General features: G+C 45.0%; 1 protein-coding gene across 1 annotated transcript in view; it reads left to right on the forward strand.

The window, feature by feature from the left end:
- Positions 1-27,502, forward strand: part of SCARF2 (scavenger receptor class F member 2) — a 364,459-nt gene that overhangs the window by 275,904 nt on the left and 61,053 nt on the right. The window contains exon 9 of the mRNA XM_069758527.1: positions 1,200-1,321. Coding sequence (XP_069614628.1) covers positions 1,200-1,321 — 122 coding nt within the window. The remainder of the gene's footprint in view (positions 1-1,199; positions 1,322-27,502) is intronic.

Here is a 27,502-nt window from a genome sequence, read left to right on the forward strand (position 1 = left end):
ACTATCTTCTCTTGTATTAACTGCTTTACATAGTTTTGTATCATCTGCAAATATCGATATTTTACTGTGTAAACCTTCTACCAGATCATTAATGAATATGTTGAAGAGAACAGGTCCCAATACTGACCCCTGCGGTACCCCACTGGTCACAGCGACCCAGTTAGAGACTATACCATTTATAACCACCCTCTGCTTTCTATCACTAAGCCAGTTACTAACCCATTTACACACATTTTCCCCCAGACCAAGCATTCTCATTTTGTGTAGCAACCTCTTGTGCGGCACGGTATCAAACGCTTTGGAAAAATCGAGATATACCACGTCCAATGACTCACCGTGGTCCAGCCTATAGCTTACCTCTTCATAAAAACTGATTAGATTCGTTTGACAGGAGCGATTTCTCATAAACCCATGCTGATATGGAGTTAAACAGTTATTCTCATTGAGATAATCCAGAATAACATCCCTCAGAAACCCTTCAAATATTTTACCAACAATAGAGGTTAGACTTACTGGCCTATAATTTCCAGGTTCACTTTTAGAGCCCTTTTTGAATATTGGCACCACATTTGCTATGCGCCAGTCCTGCGGAACAGACCCTGTCGCTATAGAGTCCCTATAAATAAGAAATAATGGTTTATTTATTACATTACTTAGTTCTCTTAGTACTCGTGGGTGTATGCCATCCGGACCCGGAGATTTATCTATTTTAATCTTATTTAGCCGGTTTCACACCTCTTCTTGGGTTAGTAGTAGTTAGTAGTATAGTTCTTCTGATTCGCTATGTTGCTTACCCCATGTGCAGTGCATTGCAATATCAGTTGTCCATGTTTAAGAACTCTGCAGCTAACTAACTGTCACTATATGGGTGGTCGTAACCATGGATACCTTATCTACTGCAATGCCCTGCACATGGGGTAAGCGACATAGCTAATCAGAAGAATTTTACTCCATTTCTAATTGGAAGTATTTGCTAATATTATTATTACACCTACTCCATATTGGGATAGGGTCTTGAACACAGGGATACCCCTTTCTTTCTACCTCATTGGTAATGAAGAGCACATTTACTAACATGTCCTAGAAATAATTCTGTGCAGAAAAGAATGTTTCAGTAAAAATGAAAAACCCAATATATTCTTGGTGATTAGTTACTGCAGATTGTAATAATAACATGACCACTTTTCTCTGCTTTACAGTGCAACTCAGGAGCAGTTAACAAACAAGAAAACTCCTCGACGTTTTTGTGGGCGTTTTAGTCGAATCAGCATGAAGCTCCCCCGAATTCCCTTGCGCAGACAGAAACTTCCAAAAGTTGTGGGTAAGATTATTTATAATGATTTGTCAAGGTGTTACTCCAGTGGATCTGTGGGATTTATCAATTTTCTAATGACATGGATAATATTTTATTGAGATGGTGGTAGAAAATAGCAGGATATAGTGGAATTATTAGGACACGGACGGTTAGCTCAGCAGAACAAGCAAAAGAGAAGGATCTGTCTCTGCAGTGGAGCTGTGATCATGATTTCCACTTTGTAATCTGTCATTTCCTACAAATAAAACCTAGTGAGCAAAAAAGAGTTCAAATGACTTCTGCAGTTTTGCTACATCAAGAAAAAATATTTGGTGTAAAAATCAGAAATTATGTAATAAGAAAAAAGATGGCAAGATACTATAAGGGCATGTTCAGACTTCGTCTTTTAGACACCTACGTACCCACATAGTTTTTAAAGCAGAAGATACAGTACTTCAGGAAAACTCTGCCCTGTGGGCATCTTTGCAGGAGCTTTGCTTGTCGTATTTTTCTATTGAGATTTTTTTTTTTATTATCTCATATGTAAGGCCGGTTTCACACGTCAGTGGCTCAGGTACGTGAGGTGACAGTTTCCTCACGTACCGGAGCCACTGACACAGGTACACACATTAAAATCAATGCATCTGTGCAGATGTCATTGATTTTTTGCGGACCGTGTCTCCGTGTGCCAAACACGGAGACATGTCAGTGTTCGTGGGAGCGCACGGATTACACGGACCCATTAAGGTCAATGGGTCCGTGTAAAACACGTACCGCACATGGACGTTGTCCGTGTGCAGTCCGTGTGCCGTGCAGGAGACAGCGCTACATTAAGCGCTGTCCCCCCCACTGGTGCTGAAGCCGCCATTCATATCTTCCCTGCAGCAGCGTTTGCTGTAGAGAAGATATGAATAATAGTGTGTAAAATCCAGATCCAGGTCCCCACCCCCCTCTCACACCCTGTGCGCCCCCCCCCCCCCCGCTGTGATTAAAATACTCACCCAGCTCCCAGCTCCCTCACTGCTTCCTGTCTTTCCCTATCTCCCATAGGGGTGGAGCCGCATATTTATTACTGTAAATGAGCGGCCCCACGTGACCGCTCATACAGTACAAGGTGCGGCCAGGACAGGACGCTGCGAGGGAGCTGGAAGCTGGGTGAGTATTTTAATCACAGCGGGGGGTGGGGGGTGGGTGGGGGCGCACAGGGGGTGGGAGGGGGTTGGGGACCTGGATTTGGATTTTACACACTATTATTCATATCTTCTCTACAGCAAACGCTGCCGCAGGGAAGATATGAATGGGGCTTCAGCACGATGCAGGGGATAGCGCTAAACTTTAGCGCTGTCTCCGGCACGGTGCGTGTGGTACCCAGTGGGCACACGGGCGGCACACGTGTGCCGCACATGTGCCACACTGATGTGCCACAGAAACGCACCGGCACACGGACACAGATAATTCCGGTACCGATTTTTCCGGTACCAGAATTATCTGGACGTGTGAGAATGCCCTAAAACAGTGATGGAAGCTGCCCAAAGCTTTCTGGCTTTTGAAGCCTGAAACGGATGAAAGAAGCTCAAAAAGACTAAATATATGAACAGCAAGTTGTTTTGATATTGCTGTGCATATGTTCATTATTTTTGGTACTTTCCCATCACTTTTTCAGGCAGCTTCGAGTCAGAATCTGCCCGATTAGACGGTTACCCCTAGGGTATGTGCAAGCAGATTTTTGGCAGAGTTTTTATTTTCGTGAAACATTTCCTGAAGCAGTTCAGATGAGTGTCGGAAGAGTATTTTCCTGAAGCTTTCTAGTTTGGAGCAGTTTCTTTCAGGAACCAGTTCAAAAAAGGGAAAGGCACCATATTTTTCCCACCAGATGGTTTTCAAAAGTTCTGCATGAAAAAAAATTTAAAAATAGAAATTGGAAAAGTTTTCCAGTTGTTTATGAAGCAGTTTTTGGGGAGGACTTTGGTGAGGATCCTCTCAAGAAAACCTTTTAAGCAGCATTAAGTTCCCTCAATGAGTCTTTAGTGAGTTTCTGATGTTGCAGATTTTAGGTTACTTGAGTTTTTCATTGCATTTTTGAGTGTTTTTTTTTAAACGCACTTTTGATGCTGCGGTTTTTATCTCTTGTTGGTGTGTCACATTTGAAATAAAGCTATTTTGTCTTTTATGCTTCCTGGTATTTTACTTTGGCAAAACTTGATTGAAACAGTCATGTACGGATTGCATGCATTTTTGGTGCATTTCCGCAGCAGACATCATCTGAGGCTGTGTGCCCACAGTGAGTTTTTTGACGATTTTCACTGACCAAATACTGAACATGTGAACGTGGTCTTACAGTTCCAACAGAGTGGATGGGATTTATAGAAATCTCATGCCCACTGTACTAAGTGCGTTGTTAGTGACGCAATGTGCATCACTAACATGTTTTTTTTCATTAAAAACGATGCTGTAATCATATCCAAAAAACATTTCACATAGTTATCTTGTACCTGTTCATTTAGTCACCGGATTGTGCTTCATTTTATTAGGTCTCGGTTGGCACCGTCCGCGCAATCTGTTTGATGTTCCGGGTTGCGTTGATGTCACTCGCTGTAAAATCCCGCCTTTGCACAGTGTGTATTGGGCAGCCGTGCTTGCAAAGTGTAGTGTGGAGCCGCGTTCACGCAGTGTGTAGCGGGGAACCACGTTTACGCAGTATGTAGCGTAGAGCCGTGCTGAGTGGGGAGCCATGCTTGCTACACACTGTGCAAGCGCAGCAGCCAGCGCGACACTGCGCAAGCTCGGCTCCATGCGCCACACCGCGCAAGCGTGGGATTTTACAGCGGATTTTTTAGTGACGTCGACACAAACTAGAACATCAATCACATTGTGTGGGCGTGATGCCTATGAATGAACCCAATGAAGCACACCCCTGTGACTAAATGAGCAAGTATGATGTATCTATATAAAGTGCTTTTTGAACATGATTGTAATAGAAAAAATGTGTTAGTGATGCACATTGTATCACAACACACTGGGGACAGCTTACATGCTATAAAGGACATGACGGGTTCTTTTCAGTCCAAATTGCTAAGGTTTTTTTAGCGGTATGTAAAACACATGATGAGGCTGAAAACCTTCCTCCCCTCTCCTTATTTAGAGCCTTCATATGTAGGTGGAGAAGTCGAGAAAGATGGTTGTCAGCGCATCTTATGTTCATCCCACAGTTATCTGTATTGCCTTTGTATTTATTATCGATGAGCGAATAGCATTGTTGCTCGGGTTTTCCCCGAGCACTCTCGGGTGGTCTCCGAGTATTTGTTAGTGCTTGGAGATTTAGTTTTTGTCGCCTCAGCTGCATGATTTACGGCTGATAGACAGGCTGAATACATGCAGGGGTTGCCTGTTTGTTAGGGAATTCCCACATGTATTCAGGCTGTCCAGCAGCCATAAATCATGCAGCTGAGGTGACAAAAATTAAATCTCCGAGCACTAACAAATACTCGGAGATCACCCAAGCGTGCTCAGGAAAACCCGAGCAACAATGCTATTCGCTCATCACTAGTATTCATATATTATAACCTACAAACCAGAAAAAGGGTACAATAGCCCAGGGGTGTCAAACTGCATTCCTCGAGGACCGCAAACCATGCGTGTTTTCAAGATTTCCTTAGCTTTGCACAAGGTGCTGGAATCATTATGTGTGTAGGTGATTAAATTATCACCTGTGCAGTACAAGGAAATCCTGAAAACATGACCTGTTTGCGGCCCTTGAGGAATGCAGTTTGACACCTCTGCAATAGCCACTTTAATATATAAAACTCATATACTTTATGAATTTTAGATACATTACATATTACCCAAAGTACAAGGCGGAGAAAGGCGGGCTAACACAAAAAAATATTGACCCCATACAACCCAATAAGGCATGACAGCTGAATTATTTTGTTAAAGGGTATCTGTCACCAGATTTTTTCCTGTGCTCGTCTGAAAGCAGCACAATATTAGAGCAGAGACACTGGTTCCAGTGATGTATCACTTACTGGGATGCTTGCTGCAGTTTTGAAACAATCTTTGTGTTAGGGCTAGCGGAACGCACCGAGTAAATAGATGAAGTTATTGGTGCATTCGCAGCCCGGGGTCCACTGTGCAGGAGGAACCTGCTGCTAGGAAATGGCAATATATGACGGTATAAGAGAACTCTGTTACTTCACGGAGTCGCCGACAAAAGAAAGCAATGTGCCCTGTTAGACTCACAGGAGTACACAGCTAACTGCTGAGCTGATAGCAGTCAGTAGTCTTGCACACACACAAACTCCTCACCAGAGATGCCGGTACTCTAGGGCTTATTTCAGCCGGGACCTTGAATACATACACACAAAACTCCTCACCGGAGGAGCCGGCATTCTAGGGGCTTATTTCAACCGGGGCCCTAAATACATACACACAAGACCACACTGGCGCAAAGCACATAACATAGATTGATACTAGCGCATGGCCATGTGGTCATGCGAACCATTTATAGCTGCAGCAACTACAGGACCTTCCCAGAAGGACCAATGGGAGTTGCTGCAGTACCTGAGCATGTGACCCTTGATCTCCAATGAGAGATCTTACCCTGGGCATGCTCAGAAGGGGAAAAGTACTACTTAGTCCCAAAGACGTCTGCTCAACCGCAGACCAGTACTGGCTACAATGGCAGAAGCTGGAAAGGCAGTAGTAACCCTTTGCACAGTGTCAAAATGAGAATATCCTAGAAGATATCATTAACAAAGTCTTGGAAAATGGCTGGGGCATTACAGAGCCTGAAGGGCATCACCAGATATTCATAGTGCCCATCCCTGGTATTAAAAGCCGTCTTACATTCGTCCCCCTCACAGATGCGAATCAGGTTATAAGCACCCCGCAGATCTAATTTGGTAAATAACCTTGTTCCCCGTAGCCTATCAAAGAGCTCAGAAATCAGGGGCAACGGGTGCTTATTCTTAACGGTGATGGCGTTAAGACCACTGGTAAATTATGCATGGACGTAATTCTCCATTCTTCTTCTGCACGAAGATCCCCGCCCCTGCAGGTGACATTGACTTCCTAATGAACCCTCTTGCCATATTCTCCTGGATGTATTGGGACATAGCCTCCATTTCCGGGGAAGAGAGGGGATAGACCCGTCCCCGAGGATGTTCTGCTCCAGGCATGAGATCAATAGGACAGTCATAGGGGCGGTGAGGGGGAAGGGTCTCCGCAGCCTTTTTGGAGAACACGTCTGCATAGGACCAATAGCACTTGGGAAGGGAAGTAAGATCTGCGGGTATCTCTGTAGTGGTAACCTGAACGCACTCCCTCACAAATCTGCCCTTACATGATTCACTCCAACCCAATATCCTCCCAGAGGTCCACTCAATATGTTGATAGTGGAAACGGAGCCAGGGTATTCCCAGAAGAATCTCGTCTATTCCCTCGGGAAGGACAAGAAGGGAAATAATCTCCTGATGGGAAGGGGACATGGATAATGTGAAAGGGATAGTCTGATGTGTGATTTGTGAGGGCAGTGTCGACCCATTCACTACTAGAACAGTCACCGGTTTGGCGAGCATCACCAGAGGTATTGCGTGGCGGTGAGCAAAGGCAGAGGACATGAAATTCCCCTCTGCTCCTGAGTCCACACAAAGCTCAACTGTTAGAGTGGATGAGCCTAAAGTGATTGTCCCTTTAAAGGACAGCTTGGAGGAAAATGCTGCTGTGTCTAATGAGCCACCTCCAATGGTTACTAGACGCGATCGTTTTCCCGACCGCTGTGGACATTTATTAGCATAATGTCCTAATTGTTGGCAAATATTACAAACCACAGGTACTCGAGCGGCCCGGGACTTAGGTCCCACTCGAGAAACCTCCATGGCCTCATGGGAGTCAGAAGCCTGAACGGAAGATTCTAGAGGTCTGGCAAAGGTGGGAGCCAGCTGAAACCTCTGCCTACACTGGGTCCACTCTAACCTCGGCTTGTTAAAACGGAGGTCGATGTGGGTAGATATTGTAATGAGCTCCTGCAGTGTGGTGGGAATCTCCCTGGTGGCCAAGGCGTCCTTCACATGGTGTGCCAGTCCTTTCCAGAACACCGGAATAAGGACTTTATCTGGCCACTCCAGCTCTGAGACCAGAGCCCGGAATTGGACGGTGAACTGGCTGTCTATGGACGAACCCTGTGTTATTGCCAACAGTTGGAGTGCCGTATCGTGGGTGACACGAGGTCCTAAAAAGACCTGTTTCAGTGAGTCCAGGAAGAGAGGAGCACTCTGCACCACACTATCATTGCGCTCCCACAGCGGCGTTGCCCCATCCAACGCCCTGCCCGACAAAAGGAATAAGATAAAACCCACTTCCGCCCGTTCCGTATGAAAGCGTGCAGCCAGAAGCTCTAGATGTATGGAGCACTGACTCACGAATCCCCGACATTGCTTACTGTCACCAGTGTTGTGAGTTCTGTTTTTGGGCTCCCTCTGGTGGTTACTGATGGTACTGGGTGATTTGTGTTCTGCTGTCTCTGGTGTCCACCTGTTCTATTAGGATTTGGGAGTTTCCTATTTAACCGGGCTTTCTTGTCATTTCCCCGCCGGCTATCAAGGTTATCAGAGTGTTTTGTTACCTCAGCTTCTGGCTTCAGTAATCTTCAGGACAAGCTAAGTTTTTGATTTTCTTGTTCCACGTTTTGCTTTATTTTTGTCTTGTCCAGCTTGCATATAATTGTTTCTTTGCTGCTGGTTGCTCTAGTGGGCTGTAATTGCTCCTCATGTTCCATGAGTTGGAACATGAGTTCAAGTAATTGCAGGATGGTTTTTTGAAGGGTTTTTTTGCTGACCGCGCAGTTTACTTTTGTATCCTCTGCTATCTAGTTTTAGCGGGCCTCATTTTGCTGAATCTGTTTTCATACTGTGTATGTGCCTTCCTCTCATTTCACCGTCATTATATGTGGGGGGCTGCTATTTCTGTGGGGTATTTCTCTGGAGGCAAGAGAGGTCTGTGTTTCTTCTAATAGGGGAAGTTAGATCTTCAGCTGGTGCGAGACGTCTAGGATCAACGTAGGCACGTTCCCCGGCTATTGTTATTTGTGTGTTCAGGTTTAGGGTCGCGGTCAGCTCAGGTTCCATCACCCTAGAGCTCGTTGGTGCTTGTCCTTTTGTGATTACCTGCCATTGGAATCATGACAGTATAGCCGGCCAAAATGTTTGGGCTGAAGTAGGAGGAAAAGTAGTCTGAGGAAGTTTTTTTTTTTTTTTTCTCTCCTCTGAGGTTGCTGCCTAGCCTTAATTGCAGCCTGGCTGATTTTTTTTTTTTCCCTCCTCTTAATCCTTGAATGGCTCTGACCTTAGCTGTTTATCATGGACGTCCAGAGTTTGGCTTCCAGCTTGAATAATCTTGCTGCTAAGGTTCAAAATATACAGGATTTTGTTGTACATGCTCCTATGTCTGAACCTAGAATTCCTATTCCAGAGTTCTTTGCTGGAGATAGATCTAGTTTTCTGAATTTTAGGAACAATTGCAAGCTGTTCCTTTCTTTGAAATCTCGCTCTTCTGGAGACCCTGCTCAGCAGGTTAAGATTATTATATCTTTCCTGCGGGGTGACCCTCAAAATTGGGCATTTGCATTGGCACCAGGGGATCCTGCGTTGCTTAATGTGGATGCGTTTTTTCTGGCATTGGGTTTGCTCTATGAGGAACCCAATCAGGAGATTCAGGCTGAAAATGCTTTATTAGCTCTCTCTCAGGGGCAAGATGAAGCAGAAATATATTGTCAAAAATTTCTGAAATGGTCAGTGCTTACTCAGTGGAATGAGTGCGCCCTGGCTGCAAAGTTCAGAGATGGCCTTTCTGAGGCCATTAAAGATGTTATGGTGGGGTTCCCTGCGCCTACGGGTCTGAATGAGTCTATGACTATAGCTATTCAGATTGATCGGCGTTTACGGGAGCGCAAACCTGTGCACCATTTGGCGGTGTCTTCTGAACAGGCACTTGAGACAATGCAATGTGATAGAGTTCAGTCTAGAAGTGAACGGCAAAACTATAGGCGGAAAAATGGGTTGTGCTTTTATTGTGGTGATTCAGCTCATGTTATATCAGCATGCTCTAAACGCACAAAAAAGGTTGATAAGTCTGTTGCCATTAGTACGTTACAGTCTAAGTTCATTCTGTCTGTGACTCTGATTTGCTCATTATCATCCATTTCCGTCGATGCCTATGTAGATTCAGGCGCTGCCCTGAGTCTTATGGATTGGTCATTTGCCAAGCGATGTGGGTTTAGTCTTGAGCCTCTGGAAGTCCCTATTCCTTTGAAGGGAATTGACTCTACACCTTTAGCTATGAATAAACTTCAGTACTGGACACAAGTGACCATGCGTATGACTCCCGTTCATCAGGAGGTGATTCGCTTCCTGGTATTGTATAATTTACATGATGTTCTAGTACTTGGTCTGCCATGGTTACAAACTCATAATCCAGTCCTTGACTGGAAAACAATGTCTGTGTTAAGCTGGGGATGTCAGGGGGTTCATGATGATGCACCTTCGATTTCTATCGCTTCATCTACTCCTTCTGAGGTTCCTGTATTTTTGTCTGATTATCGGGATGTTTTTGAGGAGCCTAAGCTCAGTTCGCTTCCTCCTCACAGGGATTGCGATTGTGCTATAGATTTAATTCCTGGTAGTAAATTTCCTAAAGGTCGTTTGTTCAATCTGTCAGTGCCAGAGCATACTGCTATGCGAGATTATGTTAAGGAGTCCTTGGAAAAGGGACATATCCGTCCATCTTCGTCCCCTTTGGGAGCAGGTTTTTTTTTCGTGGCCAAAAAAGATGGGTCCTTGAGGCCTTGTATAGATTATCGTCTTTTGAATAAGATTACCGTAAAATATCAGTATCCTTTGCCTTTGTTGACTGATTTGTTTGCTCGCATTAAGGGGGCTAAATGGTTCACTAAGATTGATCTTCGGGGTGCGTATAATCTTATACGAATAAAGCAAGGAGATGAGTGGAAAACCGCACTTAATACGCCTGAGGGCCATTTTGAGTATTTGGTAATGCCTTTCGGACTTTCTAATGCTCCTTCAGTCTTCCAGTCCTTTATGCACGATATTTTCCGTGAATATCTGGATAAATTTATGATTGTGTATTTGGATGATATTTTGGTTTTTTCTGATGACTGGGAGTCTCATGTTCAGCAGGTCAGGAAGGTGTTTCAGGTCCTGCGGGCTAATTCCTTGTTTGTAAAGGGCTCAAAGTGTCTCTTTGGAGTCCAGAAGATTTCTTTCTTGGGGTATATTTTTTCCCCTTCTACTATTGAGATGGATCCCGTCAAGGTTCGGGCTATTTGTGACTGGACGCAGCCTGCATCTCTTAAGAGTCTGCAGAAGTTCTTGGGCTTTGCTAATTTCTATCGTCATTTTATAACTAATTTTTCTAGTGTTGTTAAGCCTTTGACGGATTTGACTAAGAAGGGTGCTGATGTTGCTGATTGGTCTCCTGCGGCTGTGGAGGCCTTTCAGGAACTTAAACGCCGGTTTTCTTCTGCTCCTGTGTTGCGTCAGCCTGATGTTTCGCTTCCTTTCCAAGTTGAGGTTGATGCTTCCGAGATTGGAGCGGGGGCGGTTTTGTCACAGAGAAGCTCCGATTGCTCGGTGATGAAGCCATGTGCGTTCTTTTCTAGAAAATTTTCGCCCGCTGAGCGGAATTATGATGTGGGTAATCGGGAGCTTTTGGCCATGAAGTGGGCATTTGAGGAGTGGCGTCATTGGCTGGAGGGTGCTAGACATCGTGTGGTGGTCTTGACTGATCACAAAAATCTGATTTACCTTGAGTCTGCCAGGCGTCTGAATCCTAGACAGGCTCGTTGGTCACTGTTTTTCTCTCGTTTCAATTTTGTGGTTTCATACCTGCCAGGTTCAAAGAATGTGAAGGCGGATGCTCTTTCTAGGAGTTTTGTGCCTGACTCCCCTGGAAATTCTGAGCCCACTGGTATCCTTAGGGATGGGGTGATTTTGTCGGCCGTCTTCCCAGACTTGCGACGTGCTTTGCAGGAGTTTCAGGCGGGTAAACCTGATCGTTGTCCGCCTGAGAGACTGTTTGTTCCGGATAGTTGGACCAGTAGAGTCATCTCCGAGGTCCATTCTTCTGCGTTGGCAGGTCATCCTGGAATATTTGGTACTAGAGACTTGGTGGCCAGGTCTTTTTGGTGGCCTTCCTTGTCGAAGGATGTGCGTTCTTTTGTGCAGTCTTGTGAGGTTTGTGCTCGGGCTAAGCCTTGCTGTTCTCGAGCCAGTGGATTGTTGTCACCTTTGCCTATCCCGAAGAGGCCTTGGATGCACATTTCCATGGACTTTATTTCGGATCTCCCTGTCTCTCAAAAAATGTCTGTCATCTGGGTTGTGTGTGACCGCTTTTCTAAAATGGTTCATCTTGTACCCTTGCCTAAGTTGCCTTCCTCCTCTGAGTTGGACCCTCTGTTTTTCCAGAACGTGGTTCGTTTGCATGGGATTCCGGAGAACATCGTTTCTGACAGGGGATCCCAGTTTGTGTCTAGATTTTGGCGGACGTTCTGTGCTAAGATGGGCATTGATTTGTCCTTTTCGTCTGCATTCCATCCTCAGACGAATGGCCAGACGGAGCGAACTAATCAGACCTTGGAAACTTATTTGAGGTGTTTTGTTTCTGCTGATCAGGATGACTGGGTTACCTTTTTGCCGCTGGCCGAGTTTGCCCTTAATAATCGGGCTAGTTCTGCTACCTTGGTTTCTCCTTTCTTTTGTAATTCGGGGTTTCATCCTCGTTTTTCCTCTGGTCAGGTGGAGCCTTCTGATTGTCCTGGAGTGGACATGGTGGTGGATGGGTTGCATCGGATTTGGAGTCATGTGGTGGACAATTTGAAGTTGTCCCAGGAGAAGGCTCAGCAGTTTGCTAATCACCGTCGCCGCGTGGGTCCTCGACTTCGTGTTGGGGACTTGGTGTGGTTGTCTTCTCGTTTTGTTCCTATGAAGGTCTCTTCTCCTAAGTTCAAGCCTCGGTTCATCGGTCCTTATAGGATCTTGGAAATTCTTAACCCTGTGTCGTTTCGTTTGGATCTCCCGGCATCGTTTGCTATTCATAATGTGTTCCATCGGTCGTTGTTGCGGAGGTATGAGGTACCTGTTGTTCCTTCGCTTGAGCCTCCTGCTCCGGTGCTGGTGGAGGGAGAATTGGAGTATGTTGTAGAGAAGATCTTGGATTCTCGTGTTTCCAGACGGAAACTCCAATATTTGGTCAAGTGGAAGGGTTATGGTCAGGAGGATAATTCTTGGGTGGTTGCCTCTGATGTTCATGCTGATGATTTGGTCCGCGCTTTTCATAGGGCTCATCCTGGTCGCCCTGGTGGTTCTCGTGAGGGTTCGGTGACCCCTCCTCAAGGGGGGGGTACTGTTGTGAGTTCTGTTTTTGGGCTCCCTCTGGTGGTTACTGATGGTACTGGGTGATTTGTGTTCTGCTGTCTCTGGTGTCCACCTGTTCTATTAGGATTTGGGAGTTTCCTATTTAACCGGGCTTTCTTGTCATTTCCCCGCCGGCTATCAAGGTTATCAGAGTGTTTTGTTACCTCAGCTTCTGGCTTCAGTAATCTTCAGGACAAGCTAAGTTTTTGATTTTCTTGTTCCACGTTTTGCTTTATTTTTGTCTTGTCCAGCTTGCATATAATTGTTTCTTTGCTGCTGGTTGCTCTAGTGGGCTGTAATTGCTCCTCATGTTCCATGAGTTGGAACATGAGTTCAAGTAATTGCAGGATGGTTTTTTGAAGGGTTTTTTTGCTGACCGCGCAGTTTACTTTTGTATCCTCTGCTATCTAGTTTTAGCGGGCCTCATTTTGCTGAATCTGTTTTCATACTGTGTATGTGCCTTCCTCTCATTTCACCGTCATTATATGTGGGGGGCTGCTATTTCTGTGGGGTATTTCTCTGGAGGCAAGAGAGGTCTGTGTTTCTTCTAATAGGGGAAGTTAGATCTTCGGCTGGTGCGAGACGTCTAGGATCAACGTAGGCACGTTCCCCGGCTATTATTTGTGTGTTCAGGTTTGGGGTCGCGGTCAGCTCAGGTTCCATCACCCTAGAGCTCGTTGGTGCTTGTCCTTTTGTGATTCCCTGCCATTGGAATCATGACACACCAGCAAGCTTGTCTGGAAGCAGGAGATGGGATAAAGTCAGAGCAGGAGTGGCAGAGGAAAAACTGGCTGCAGCCACACTAGCAGCTTGAATAGCAACTGTGGCAACATCCACAGCTGAGGTTGTGCGTTCTAGAGCCGTTAACCTACCCTCCAGCTGCTGGATGTACCGCTGTAGATTCTGATCGTCTGCCATTTACTAGCCAGACCCTGCCGCTAGTATTCTGTTAGGGCTAGCGGAACCCACCGAGTAAATAGATGAAGTTATTGGTGCGTTCGCAGCCCGGGGTCCACCATGCAAGAGGAACCTGCTGCTAGAAAATGGCACTATATGACGGTATAAGAGAACTCTATTACTTCACAGAGTCGCCGACAAAAGAAAGCACTGTGCCCTGTTAGACTCACAGGAGTACACAGCTAACTGCTGAGCTGATAGCAGTCAGTGGTCTTGCACACACAAACTCCTCACCGAAGGTGGCGGTATTCTAGGGCTTATTTCAGCCGGGACCCTGAATACATACACACAAAACTCCTCACAGGAGGTGCCGGTATTCTAGGGGCTTATTTCGTCCGGGGCCCTAAATACATACACACAAGACCACACTGGCGCAAAGCACATAACATAGATTGATACTAGCGCATGGCCGTGTGGTCATGCGAACCTTTTATATCTGCAGCAACTACAGGACCTTCCCAGAAGGACCAATGGGAGGCTGCCACAGAACTTGAGCAACTTCAGGACCTTCCTAGAGGACCAATGGGAGTTGCTGCAGTACCTGAGCATGTGACCCTTGATCTCCAATGAGAGATCTTACCCTGGGCATGCTCAGAAGGGGAAAAGTAGGACTTAGTCCCAAAGATGTCTGCTCGCCGCTGACCAGTACTGGCTACAATGGCAGAAGCTGGAAAGGCAGTAGTAACCCTTTGCACAGTGTCAGACTGAGCGACACGCTGGGACCGATGCCTCCGCTGAGCAGGCTCCACTGCGGCAGGAGGAGAATGGGAGACTGCAGCGGAGATGGCCCGAGATTCCCCCTGTGCAGAGGCAGGAACTCGATCCCTAACACTTTGTTTCTGTGAATTCTGAGAGCTGTATAAACCCGCCCTCACCACTGATTGGCAGCTTTCTGTGTACACTGTGCATAGGCAGAAAGCTACTAATCCGTGGTGGAGGTGGGGTTATACAGATCTCACGAATATGGAGCAGTACACGGGCAGCAGGTTTACCAGACTTCTAGTGATAATCTACTGATAAAAAAGTGATTATATCAAAACTACAGCAAGCAGCCCACTCTAAAATACATTGCTGGAGTCAGGGTTATTTTGTGTACATCTTATTAGCCCACCTTTTATACCTTTTACTGTATTTCGAGAACTGTATGGTGTATTTGACACCATTAAAGTGGTTTTTATTTATTAAACTGGCTAACCACTTCTGAAATGTTGAAGTGCCCCAGATGTCACATAACATTTTGTCACAAGAGTGCTGCAGCAGATCAGTGGTTGCTGATGGGCTGCAGCATTCACAGTTTTGTCAGGTGGAATAGTCTGGTGGAAATATGAAGCTGCTAATCAGAGGCACTGATCTGGAAGGTGAGTATTTGTATTTTTATTTTATCAAGGGCATTTTACAGTAGATAGGGTTGTGTAGTAGTGGGGAAGAGCTTTAAAGTCAAAATAATTTGGAGAGAAACACAAAATACAAAAGTTTGAGATAATCTGTTTTTTTTTTATATACGTAAAGTCTTATTTAGATCAATTTAGTTATTGTGCTGTAGCTATTGCTGAGCCATCTGCTCTCACATTTCACAATTGAAGATTTATTTTTATTTCAAGTCCCATATGTTCCAGAAATTAAAACACATATATCTTCTTATAACTTACACATAAAGTTTTTCATAAAGAGCATCTGTCTTTGTTTTATGTGATGTGAGGAATGGTATCTTATAATTCAATTTCTTTTAAAGGGGACCATTTACTGGATTTTTTTTTATTTAAACAGAGTACATCCTTAAATTGGAGCCGCTGTACTCATTCTAGAACAGTTTTTATTTTCTATGCCCCTTCATTCCAAAGTAATGCCCTCTGGCAATAAAGAACGCCTAATATGCAAGTTTTCCTCTTAATCAACTGAGCGTATATCATAGAGCTCTGCTGTGGACATTTGCATTTTCTCCTCTGTAACATTGACCAAAACATAGTCATGCCATAGACAGTAAAAGCAAACGCCAATAGAAAAGGTCATGCAGATCCTGCAGTCTGGCCCAGCATGTTCTCCTGAGATGTGATTTGTCTCAAGTAAAAACACCGAGAACTCTACAGTAGCCACGTCCCATCCAGCTACTAGAGCACAGGAAAGCAGCAGTGCTGCAGAGCTGGAGCAAATGAGGAAAGCAATACAGTCCATTCCCTACAACAAAATCAGATCCGGAGCTCTGACTCTCCAGCTCTCCTGCGCTCCAGCTCTGCTGCTCTCCTGCGCTCCAGCTCTGCTGCTCTACTGCGCTCCAGCTCTGCTGCTCTACTGCGCTCCAACTCTGTTGCTCTCCTGTGCTCCAGCTCTACTGCTCTCCTGCGCTCCTACTCAGTTGCTCTCCTGCGCTCCAACTCTGTTGCTCTCCTGCGCTCCAACTCAGTTGCTCTCCTGCGCTACAACTCTGTTGCTCTCCTGCGCTACAACTCTGTTGCTCTCCTGCGCTTCAACTCTGTTGCTCTCCTGCGCTCCAACTGAGTTGCTCTCCTGCGCTCCAACTCTGTTGCTCTCCTGCGCTCCCACTCTGTTGCTCTCCTGCGCTCCAACTCTGTTGCTCTCCAATTCTGTTGCTTTCCAGTGCTCTGATGCTCCATCTTTGCTGCTCTCCTATGGTCTGGTGCTCCAGCTCTGTTGTTCTCCTGTGTTCTGGTGCTCCAGCTCTGATGCTTCCTGTGCTCCAGCTCTGCTTCTTTTCTGGGCACCAGTGTTCTAGTTCTGTTGCTTTCTGGTGCTCCAGTTCTCCAGGTTTTCTTTTCTCCTGTGCTTCCGCTTCCTCAGCTGTGCATCTCTCCTGTGCTCTGGTTCTTCAGCTCTGTTGTTCTCCTGTGTTCCACTGCTCCAGCTCTGTTTCTCTCCTGTGCTCCAGCTCTACTTCTCTCCTGTGCTCCGGCTCTCCAGCTCTGCTGCTCTCCTGTGCTCCGCAGCCCCAGTTCTGTTGCTCTCCAGTACTCCAGCTATGTTGCGCTCGTGTGTTCTGGTGCTCCAGCTATACTTCTCTGTACTCTGGTGCTTCAATATCAGGAATGGATGCAGCAAATGTGAAGATTTCAGCATGTTCATGTGAGATCATCTCATGTCAGGAGGACACCCTGAGTCATGATGCAGCTGTGACCTTCTCTGTGGACATTTGCTTTTTGCCGTCTATGACATGGCTGTGTTTTAAATGGCCAAAGTCATAGAATAGAAAAAAAAAAACACACACTCTGTATGGCCAGTTGGTTTAAGGGAAAACTTGCTTTTTATTACTGGGGGCCATAACTTTGCAATGGAGAAACAAAGAAAAAAGAAACAATTTCAGAATCAGTGCAGCAATTAGAGGAAGTAGTATAAATAAATAAAATCCAATGAAAGGTTCTCTTTGAAAGTAGTTACTTATTTGATGCATACATACCCTAAGGGATTTATTTAACAAGGCTTTGGTCTGGGGGGTTTTGATTTTTTTGTGGAGGTCTTTTATGCGTCATGGTTATTGCAGCTCACCGGTGAATGTGAGGTGAATCTAACATGTCAGTCAGATGTCAGCATTTTATGAAGTTAGAAAAACGTTCTATTACACCAGGGTAGATCACAAGGTAGATCACATAGTAGATCATCATTTCCATTTTGATGACGAAACATAAATGACTTTCAGAATGATCATAATATACAGTAAAGAAAAATTCTGGACCATACTCATATGCCGCCACCATATCTGAAAAATACCTCACATTGTAGCAGTGTTCCAGAGATCTGCCTCAGGGGAAGTACTGCCTAATTATTCACTGCCCTGATGCCTTCTCCCTGCAGCACTAGGAGCAGGCTTCAGAGTAGCATGTTAAAGGGAACCTGTCACCACCAAAATCGACGATGAGCTAAGCCCACCGGCATCAGGGGCTTATCCACAGCATTCTGTAATGCTGTAGATAAGCCCCCGATGTATCCTGAAAGATGATAAAAAGACGTTAGATTATACTCACCCTGGGGCGGTTCCGGTCCAATGGATGTCGCGGTCCGGTCCGGCGCCTCCTATCTTCATCAGATAACGTCCTTTTCTTGTCTTCACGCTGCAGCTCCGGCGCAGGCGTACTTTGTCTGCGGTCCGGTCCAATCCGATGGGCGTCGCGGTCCGGTCAGGGGCCTCACATCATCTTACGATGACGTCCTCTTCTTGTCTTCACTCTGCGGCTCCGGTGCAGGCGTACTTTGTCTGCCCTGTTGAGCGCAAAGCAAAGTACTGCAGTGCGCAGGCGCCGGGAAAGGTCAGAGAGGCCCAGCGCCTGCGCACTGCAGTACTTTGCTCTGCCCTCAACAGGACAAATAAAGTACGCCTGTGCCGGAGCTGCAGCGTGAAGACAAGAAGAGGACATAATCGTAAGAAGATGGGAGGCCCCGCACCGGACTACGACGCCCATCGGATCGGACCACCCCCCAGGTGAGTATAATCTAACCTCTTTTTCTCATCTTTCAGAATACATCGGGGGCTTATCTACAGCATTAGGCTGCCTTCACACTAGCAGTATTTGGTCAGTATTTTACATCAGTATTTATAAGCCAAAACCAGGAGTGGAACAAACAGAGGAAAAGTATAATAGAAACATATGCACCACTTCTGCATTTATCACCCACTCCTGGTTTTGGCTTACAAATACTGATGTAAAATATTGACCAAATACTGCTAGTGTGACGGCAGCCTTACAGAATGCTGTAGATAAGGCCCTGATGCTGGTGGGTTTAGCTCATCGTCGTTTTTGTGGGTGACAGGTTCCCTTTAAGAGCTAGTATTATTTATAATATTGACTGAAAGGACAACCTATGACTTACCTGTCCTTTCACATGAAAACTGTAGAAGTGCACAATCGCGCTGCCCTCATTCCCTATAATACAATAAAACCAGTTTTAATAGTCTAATATGTACAGTACTGTCCCAATTCACCTACTTTGTAAGTTGCCATTCACTTTCTTTGGGTGTGGCTGTTCCTCTTCATCACCATTCTGTCAGCACTATAGGTGAAGGAACTTTCAATCCCTCACATCTAAGCACTAGTGATGAGAGAGTGTACTCGTTGCTCGGGTTTTCCCGAGCACGCTCTGGTGGTCTCCGAGTATTTATGACTGCTCGGATATTACATTTTCACCGCCTCAGCAGCATGATTTACAGCTATTAGCCAGCTTGATTACATGTGGGGATTACCTAGCAACCAGGCAACCCACACATGTACTCAGCCTGGCTAATAGCTGTAAATCATTCAGCTGCCATGATGAAAACTAAATCTCCGAACAATAACAAATACTCAGAGGTCACTCGGGCATGCTCGGGAAAACCCGAGCAACGAGTACACTTGCTCATCACTACTAAGCACACATTGCTGCTGCTATTGTCCATTATGTCCACCATAGTGCATTTGTTTGGAGGCCTAGGCAGATAAGCATCTCTGCCTTTTTTGCTATTTTTCTGCCTGTCCATTATGCCTGTTTGTAGTTCTACGGACTGGAGAGCAGGAGCAAAAAAACTAAAATCAGCAACTATCTGTTATAATCCGTCAAAGCGTCTTTGCTGCTAAAGATGGATTACAGCTCATTCTGACATCCGTTTTTCATTTACTAGTTTTTCACGGATACAATTCAGACCTAGCATAGGCTTAGGGAATAGTTCACATGTCCAATTTTTTTTTTGTAGACCGAGCACTCCATACTAAATTGTAAAGTCATATCCGATTTTGTTCTGAGTGTTGGGTCAAAATCAGCAATGCAAATTTATGGATCCATGAAAAATTTGGACAGGACTCAGATGCTAGATAGGAGAAGGTAGAGAAACTTCTTTATTTTGTTTCTCATCCAAGAAAAACTAGTGAAACTCGAACTAAACTCAGATGAAGCTTGGATGAAACTCTGAACAAAATCTGTGATGAAACTAGGACCATTTTTCTTGTAAGTGAAAAACACTATAATTAACACTGAGGCAATGGACAAACAGCAAGTTATAAAGAGTGATTTCAAATGGCCAGCATTTTGGAATGGTTTTTCTGGAGTAAGACGACATCATTTTTCAATTAATTGATTTGCAGATTGTCTATTTAGCCTTGTCACCAGGTCAAAAGTGGCCATTTTTTATCTTAGTCATACTTATCTTTGTCATAGTTTTCCTCATTTTTTTTTTTTTTAAATCCACCATGTTATTCCCAAGATATGCGCCTTTTCATTTAATATTAACTTTCTGGTCTTTACAAAGGACATGGCTCACATTGTTTTCTTTGGGCATGTCTTTAGGCTGCTCTGTATTATTACTCTCTGATAAAGCCCCCTTCTTAAAGGCCATAAAAAGTAGACCAAGATAAAAAAAAAAGGGTCCCTATCTCTAGAAATGTATGGTGGATTTTATAAAATAAAAAAACGGGAATAAAATAAAGTAAAAAACTGGCCACTTTTGACCTGGTGATAGGTCCTCTTTAAGACCTGCTTACCTATCCCAGGCACTGATCATGTCAGACCTTCCTGGACCCTTTCATGTTTGAAGTAGTAAGGAGAGGGTTGATATTGTGCTTTAAGGGAACCCCTCAAACCACTGGCAGCATGAGTCAGAGCATTTCCTGGTGACGGGCTGTACTGGTCCAGCGCCAGCATTGCAGCAATTGAATGATACAAGTGCTTTTCACTAAATTAGAATATCATCAAAAAGTTAGTTTATTTCAGTTCTTCAATACAAAAAGCAAAACTCACATATATAGAGTCATTACAAACAGAGTGATCTATTTCAAGTGTTTATTTCTGTTAATGTTGATGATTATGGCTTACATTCAATGAAAACCCAAAAGTCATTATCTCAGTAAATTACAATAGTTAACAAAAAACACCTGCAAAGGCTTTCCAAGCATTTAAAAGGTTCCTTAGTCTGTTTCAGTCGGCTTTACAATAATGGGGAAGACTGCTGACTTTAGAGATGTCCAGAAGGCAGTCATTGACAATCTCTACAGGGAGGGTAAGCCACAAAAGGTCATTGCTAAAGAAGATTGCTGTTCACAGAGTGCTGCATCCAAGCATATTAATGGAAAGTTGAGTGGAAGGAAAAAGTGTGGTAGAAAAAAGTGCACAAGCAATCAGGATAACCACTGTCTTGAAAGTATTGTTAATTAAGAAAAGGCCATTCAAAAATTTGGTGGAGATTCACAACGAGTGGACTGCTGCTGGAGTCATTGCTTCAAGAGCCACAACACACAGACGTATCCAGGACTTGGGCTAAAAGTGTCGCATTTCTTGTGTCAAGCCACTCATGACACATATACAACACCAGAAGCGTCTTACCTGGGCCAAGGAGATAAAGAACTGGACTGTTGCTCAGTGGTCCAAGGTGTTGTTTTCAGATTAAAGTAAATTTTGCATTTAATTTGGAAATCAAGGTCCCAGAGTCTGGAGGAAGAGTGGAGAGGCACACAATCCAAGCTGCTCGAGGTCTAGTGTGAAATTTCCACAATCAGTGATGGTTTGGGGTGCAATGTCATCTGCTGGTGTAGGTCCACTGTGTTTTATCAAGTCCAAAGTCAGGGCAGCTTTCTACCAGGAAATGTTAGAGCACTTCATGCTTCCCTCTGCCGTCAAGCTTTTTGAAGATGGAAATTTAATTCTCCAGCAGGACTTGGCACCTGTCCACACTGCCAACAGTACCAATACCTGGTTTAAAAACATCAGTATCGCCTGACCTTAACCCGATAGAGAATTTATGGGGTATTGTCTGGAGGAAGACGAGAGACACCAGACCCAACGATGCAGACAAGCTGAAGGCTGCTATCAAAGCAACCTGGGCTTCCATAACATCTCAACAGTGCCACAGGCTGATCACCTCCATGCCACGACACATTGATGCAGTAATTGATGCAAAAGGGGCCCTGACCAAGTATTGAGTGCATTTACTGAACATACATTTCAGATTTTAAAATCATTTTGCAAGCAAGCTGGTGTTATAAATTATTCTAATTTACTGAGATAATGACTTTTGGGCTTTCATTGGCTGTAAGCCATAATCATCAATATTAGCAGAAATAAGCACTTGAAATAGATCACTCTGTTTGTAATGACTCTATATAATATATGAGTTTAACTTTTTGTATTAAAGAGCTGAAATAAATTAACTTTTTGATGATATTCTTATTTAGTGAGAAGCACTTGTAGGTCTCTCCCGTAGTGAGAGACCAATGAATCGCCTCTAGCAACACTGGGAAAGTCAAGATGATCTTCTAACTGTATCTTTTAACTATATAGAGCGTTTAATAGAAAACCAAACATGGAATCAAGTTCTGATCCATGCCGACTGCAGTTTGGGCAGCAAGAATGTGGTGCCAGTTTAACTGTAGTCAAACTAAATTTTCAGAATTGGACTGACTGATTCCATAATATTACAAAAAGGAAGCGATAGCTCACCAAACCCCCAAATCACCATCTTTACTTATGTCAGTGCACAAAGGGTGTGACATCCAAGAAACCAGAATGGAAAAAAGAAAGAATCCATCACCAAGCAGGTGCATAGCGAAGGAGCTGTAACTTTTTTTTACTGTTAGCACCATAATGAAATAAGCACTAATTTTATCAGTTAACCTGATTAATTTTTTCAGCAGCGCATATTTGCTGCATGGAAGGATGGAAGCATATGATGAGGTGAGAGGAAGTAGTAAAATACAGCTCGTTTGCCATATCCTGTTTGCGGCGAGTTTATTTACTTCCTTGCAACGTCAGGCGGTGCCATACTTTTCTCATGAAACTGTCCCTAGTTTATTACATTTCACCCTGAAGAAGTAATAAAGAAGGAAAAGGAGCACATTTAACAGGTGACTTTTTTCAGGCTATTATTTACTTTGTCATATTCATTCTTCAGACGCAGGCTCTCAGACTAAACAGTGGTAGATGTGCTGGATTTCCGGCTTTCAGCACAAAATTACTCATTAAAAAGCAAGCCAAAAACACTAATCTCTGTGTGATGATTTTTTTATCAAAAGAAAATAATTAATTGCTTTAGTTGAATGAAATGGCTTTGCCTGGGGATACATTGCTATTAATTTCTCTATGGATATTGTTTACAGATTATATATGTCAAATACAAAGTATGATATCACAGTCACAATACTATATTATCCCTGTCCCCTTAATAATTGTAAAGAACAAGTATAATAACTATAGAAGCAGGAAAGCAAATGTGTTAAGCTCTATGTACTCGCACTTTTATGCCCTACAGTGTTAAAGGGAACCTGTCACCCCCAAAATCGACGGTGAGCTAAGCCCACCGGCATCATGTATCCTAAAAGATGAGAAAAAGAGGTTAGATTATACTCACCTGGGCGGGCGGTCCAATCTGATGGGCATCGCGGTCCGGTTCGGGGCCTCCCATCTTCATAGGATGATGTCCTCTTCTGGTCTTCACACTGCAGCTCCGGTGCAGGCGTACTTTGTCTGCCCTGTTGAGGGCAGAGCAAAGTACTGCAGTGTGCAGGCGCCGAGAAAGGTCAGAGAGGCCCGGCGCCTGCGCCGGACCGGACCGCGACATCCATCGGACCGGAATGGGATTGGGACCGCCCCAGGGTGAGTATAATCTAACCTCTTTTTCTTATCTTTTAGGATACATCGGGGGCTTATCTACCGCATTATAGAATGCTGTAGATAAGCCCGTGATGCCGGTAGGCTTAGCTCACCCTCGATTTTGGGGGTGACTGGTTCCCTTTAATAGCTTACTTTTTCTCCGATACCATGGAGCACAGAATTCTATATACTGTCATAACATGTACCTCAATGTCTGCGAGGTTGTCTAAGGATGACGAGCCACATCCATATTCCCTTTATAGGGCAAAGCAATGTCTCCTGCTCAGGATCTTCCTCTTTATACTAGAACTAAGAGTGTAAGATCCAGGATTCTGACACGGTCTCCCCTGCTGCCATTTCACATGATGGCCTACAATTCTCCCATTCCCCAAGACCCACAAACAGATCTGGTGGTGGAGTCGTCATACTCCTCTCCCCACAATGCACCTTCCAGGTCATCCCACCAACTCCATCACTCTCATTCCCTTCTTATGAGGTCCACACCATCAGGCTCTTCCATCCCCTCTCCCTCAGAGTAGCGGTCATATACCAGCCCCCAGGCTCACCCACCCACTTCCTGGACCATTTCTCTGCCTGGCTGCCTCACTTCATGTCTTCAGAACTCCCAACCCTTATCCTGGGAGACTTCAACATCCCCATAAACAGCCCCTCTTTTATATCTGCATCCCAGCTTCTATCACTAACCACTTCACTCGGCTTCTCACAGCTCTCAACCTCCGAGACACACAAGGACGGTAACACCCTTGACCTGGTCTTTGTCCGGCTGTGTTCAATCTCCTACCTAAATAACTCACCGCTTCCCCTCTCTGACCACAACATTCTCTCCTTCATGCTCACAAATCCTCGCTCACCCCAGCACCCTCCTACCTGCCATTCAGTCAGAAATCTACAAGCCATTAACCCTCATACACTGTCAGACTCCTTACACTCATCACTGTCCCCAATCTCCTCTTTTTCCTGTCCTGATCTGGCGGTACGTCACTACAATGACACTCTTAGAAGCACCCTTGACCAAGTAGCTCCCCTCACCCTCAGAACCACCAAACACAGAGTAAAACAGCCCTGGCTCACATCGCAAACCCGATTTCTCCAGCGATGCTCTAGGAGTGCAGAACGCTTATTGAGGAAAACTTGTACACCAGAAGACTTCATACACTTCAAATTTATGTTAAAAACCTATAACTCTGCCCTTCACCTCGCCAAACAGACCTACTTCACCACTTTGATCTCCTCACTATCCAACAACCCCAAGAAACTTTTTGACACTTTTCACTCCCTCCTTAGGCCAAACGCTCAAGCCCCTATCACAGACATTTGTGTTGATGACCTGGCCTCCCACTTTATAGAAAAAATAGACAATATCCGTCAGGAAATCCGCTCCCGATCACCAAGTTCAGTGACTCCCATCCCTCCCTGCATCTCCCCTGGCTCACTCTCTGCATTTGATCCCATCTCAGAAGAAGTCGTCTCCAGGCTCCTCTCTTCTTCTCGTCCGACTACATGCTCTACCGACCCCATTCCCTCTCATCTCCTCCAGTGTCTCTCTCCAGTCGTCACTACTCACCTAACTACATTCTTTAATCTCTCACTCTCTTCAGGCATTTTCCCGTCCTCCTTCAGACACTCTATCATTACTCCGTTACTAAAGAAACCCACCCTCGACCCATCCTGCACAAACAACTACAGATTGGTCTCCAATCTCCCCTTCATCTCTAAACTCTTGGAGAGCCTAGTCTACTCCCGCCTTACCCGTTACTTCTCCATTCACTCCCTCCTAGACCCTTCACAGTCCGGCTTCCTCCCCCTACACTCAACAGAGACTGAACTCATCAAAGTGACCAACGACCTTCTGACAGCAAAATGTAATGGTGACCACTCTCTGCTCATTTTTCTCGATCTTTCTGCAGCTTTCGACACTGTTGACCACCCTCTCTTACACTCTAGGCTCCAGTCACTTGGCATTAAGGACACTGCTCTCTCCTGGTTCTCCTCCTATCTTTCTGACCGCTCCTTCAGTGTTCTGTTCTCTGGCTCCACTTCATCCCCTCTTCCTCTTACTGTTGGGGTACCCCAGGGCTCAGTCCTTGGCCCCCTTCTCTTCTTCCTCTACACGGCCCCAATTGGACAGACCATCAGCAGATTTGGCTTTCAGTACCATCTTTATGCCGACGACACACAACTATACACGTCATCCCCTGGCCTTACTCCTGCTGTACTACAGAACACCACTGACTGTCTGTCCGCAGTCTCTGACATCATGTCCGCTCTCTATTTGAAACTCAACCTCTCCAAAACTGAACTTCTACTGCTCCCACCATCTGTTAACCTCCCTAAACCTGTCATTTCCTTCTCCGTGGGTGGCACCATAATAACACCCCGGCAGCAGGCGCGCTGTCTGGGTGTTATGTTTGACTCCGATCTCTCCTTCAAATCCCATATACAATCTCTTGCGCACTCGTGCCGCTTACACCTAAAGAACATCTCTACAATCCATCATAGAAACAACAAAAACCCTCACTGTCGCCCTGATCCACTCCCGCCTGGACTACTGCAACGCACTATTAATTGGCCTCCCCCTCACTCGACTTTCCCCTCTCCAGTCTATCCTTAATGCAGCAGCCAGGGTCGTCTATCTAGCTAATCATTAATCAAGCACATCCGCTCTTCGCCAGTCATTGCACTGGCTGCCCATTCATTACAGGATACAATTCAAAGTACTTGTTCTCACCCACAAAGCTCTTCACAGTGCGGCACCCCCATACATCTACTCGCTCATTTTGGTCTATCAGCCTAACCGACCTCTGCGCTCTGCAAATGACTTTTGACTAACCTCTGCACTAATCCGTACCTATCACTCCCGACTACAAGACTTCTCCTGTGCTGCGCCAATCCTCTGGAATGCTCTACCCCAAGAAATTAGGACCATCCACAATTTGCATAGTTTTAGGCACTCCCTCAAAACACATTTGTTCAGAGCGGCCTATCATGTTCCCTAATAAGTTATTTTGTTTGTGTGTAGCCCATTCACTACCTCCATCTATCCCCCACTCCCTGAAGATGGCTGGACCATCATTGTAAATACACACCTGTACTTTCTATCTCCCCACCTCATTGTAGATTGTAAGCTCTCATGAGCAGGGTCGTTGCTTGTGTTGCTTTAATTATTGTATTGTTAACATTGTTAATTATGACTGTTGTGTTTGAAGCTGTTAAACTGTAAAGTGCTGCGGAATATGTTGGCGCTATATAAATAAAGATTATTATCATTATTATTATTAAGATTGTCTCCCGTTAGGTGGACCCACCACATCCATTCATTTGAGGTTCTAGGTTTTTTTTTTTTTACCATTCTAGTTCCTTTGGTGTTGCTCTATTTCCATGCATTGACAAGAATGAAAGTGCTGATTTGGGGGGTTGTTGAGCTGCTATCAATTTTTGTGTGTTTTCCGATGCTATATTCAAGTAGCCTCTTCATAGAGGAGGACGACTGGAACTCTAGTGCCACCTATTGGAAGTTGCATTCCTAAAAGTAAATATTGATTCTTCAAATAGCATTGTCAGATGACAGGATAAGAAGTCAAGCCAGAAACTCCATTTGCAGACTCATGTTTTGGGTTTTTTGCCCCTCATCAGCGAAAAACAGGAGATCTGGTTTGGCTGGGTGAGAGGCGTCTGACAGGAGGTCTAATGGTTAAAGAGGTGGACCAAAGGTAAAGGTACATTTTTTCTAAATCCCTATCTATCTTATGCCATAATCTAAGCTATTTTTTTTTATACTTGCTTTAAAAATGTCCTACCATTGTTAGGGTACCGTCTCACAGTGGCGCTTTTGTCGCTACGATGGTACGATCCATGACGTTCCAGCGATATCCATACGATATCGCTGTGTCTGACACGCAGCAGCGATCAGGGACCCTGCTGAGAATCGTACGTCGTAGCAGATCGTTTGGAACTTTCTTTCGTCGCTGGATCTCCCGCTGTCATCGCTGGATCGGTGTGTGTGACACCGATCCAGCGATGCGTTCGCTTGTAACCAGGGTAAATATCGGGTTACTAAGCGCAGGGTCGCACTTGGTAACCCGATGTTTACCCTGGTTACCATCGTAAATGTAAAAAAAAAAAAACACTACATACTTACATTCCGGTGTCCGTCAGGTCCCTTGCCGTCTGCTTCCCGCACTGACTGACTGCCGGTCATAAAGTGAAAGCAGAGCACAGCGCGCTGTGCTCTGCTTTCACTTTACGG

This window comes from Ranitomeya imitator, chromosome 1, assembly GCF_032444005.1.
Source record: "Ranitomeya imitator isolate aRanImi1 chromosome 1, aRanImi1.pri, whole genome shotgun sequence".
Lineage (NCBI taxonomy): Eukaryota > Metazoa > Chordata > Amphibia > Anura > Dendrobatidae > Ranitomeya > Ranitomeya imitator.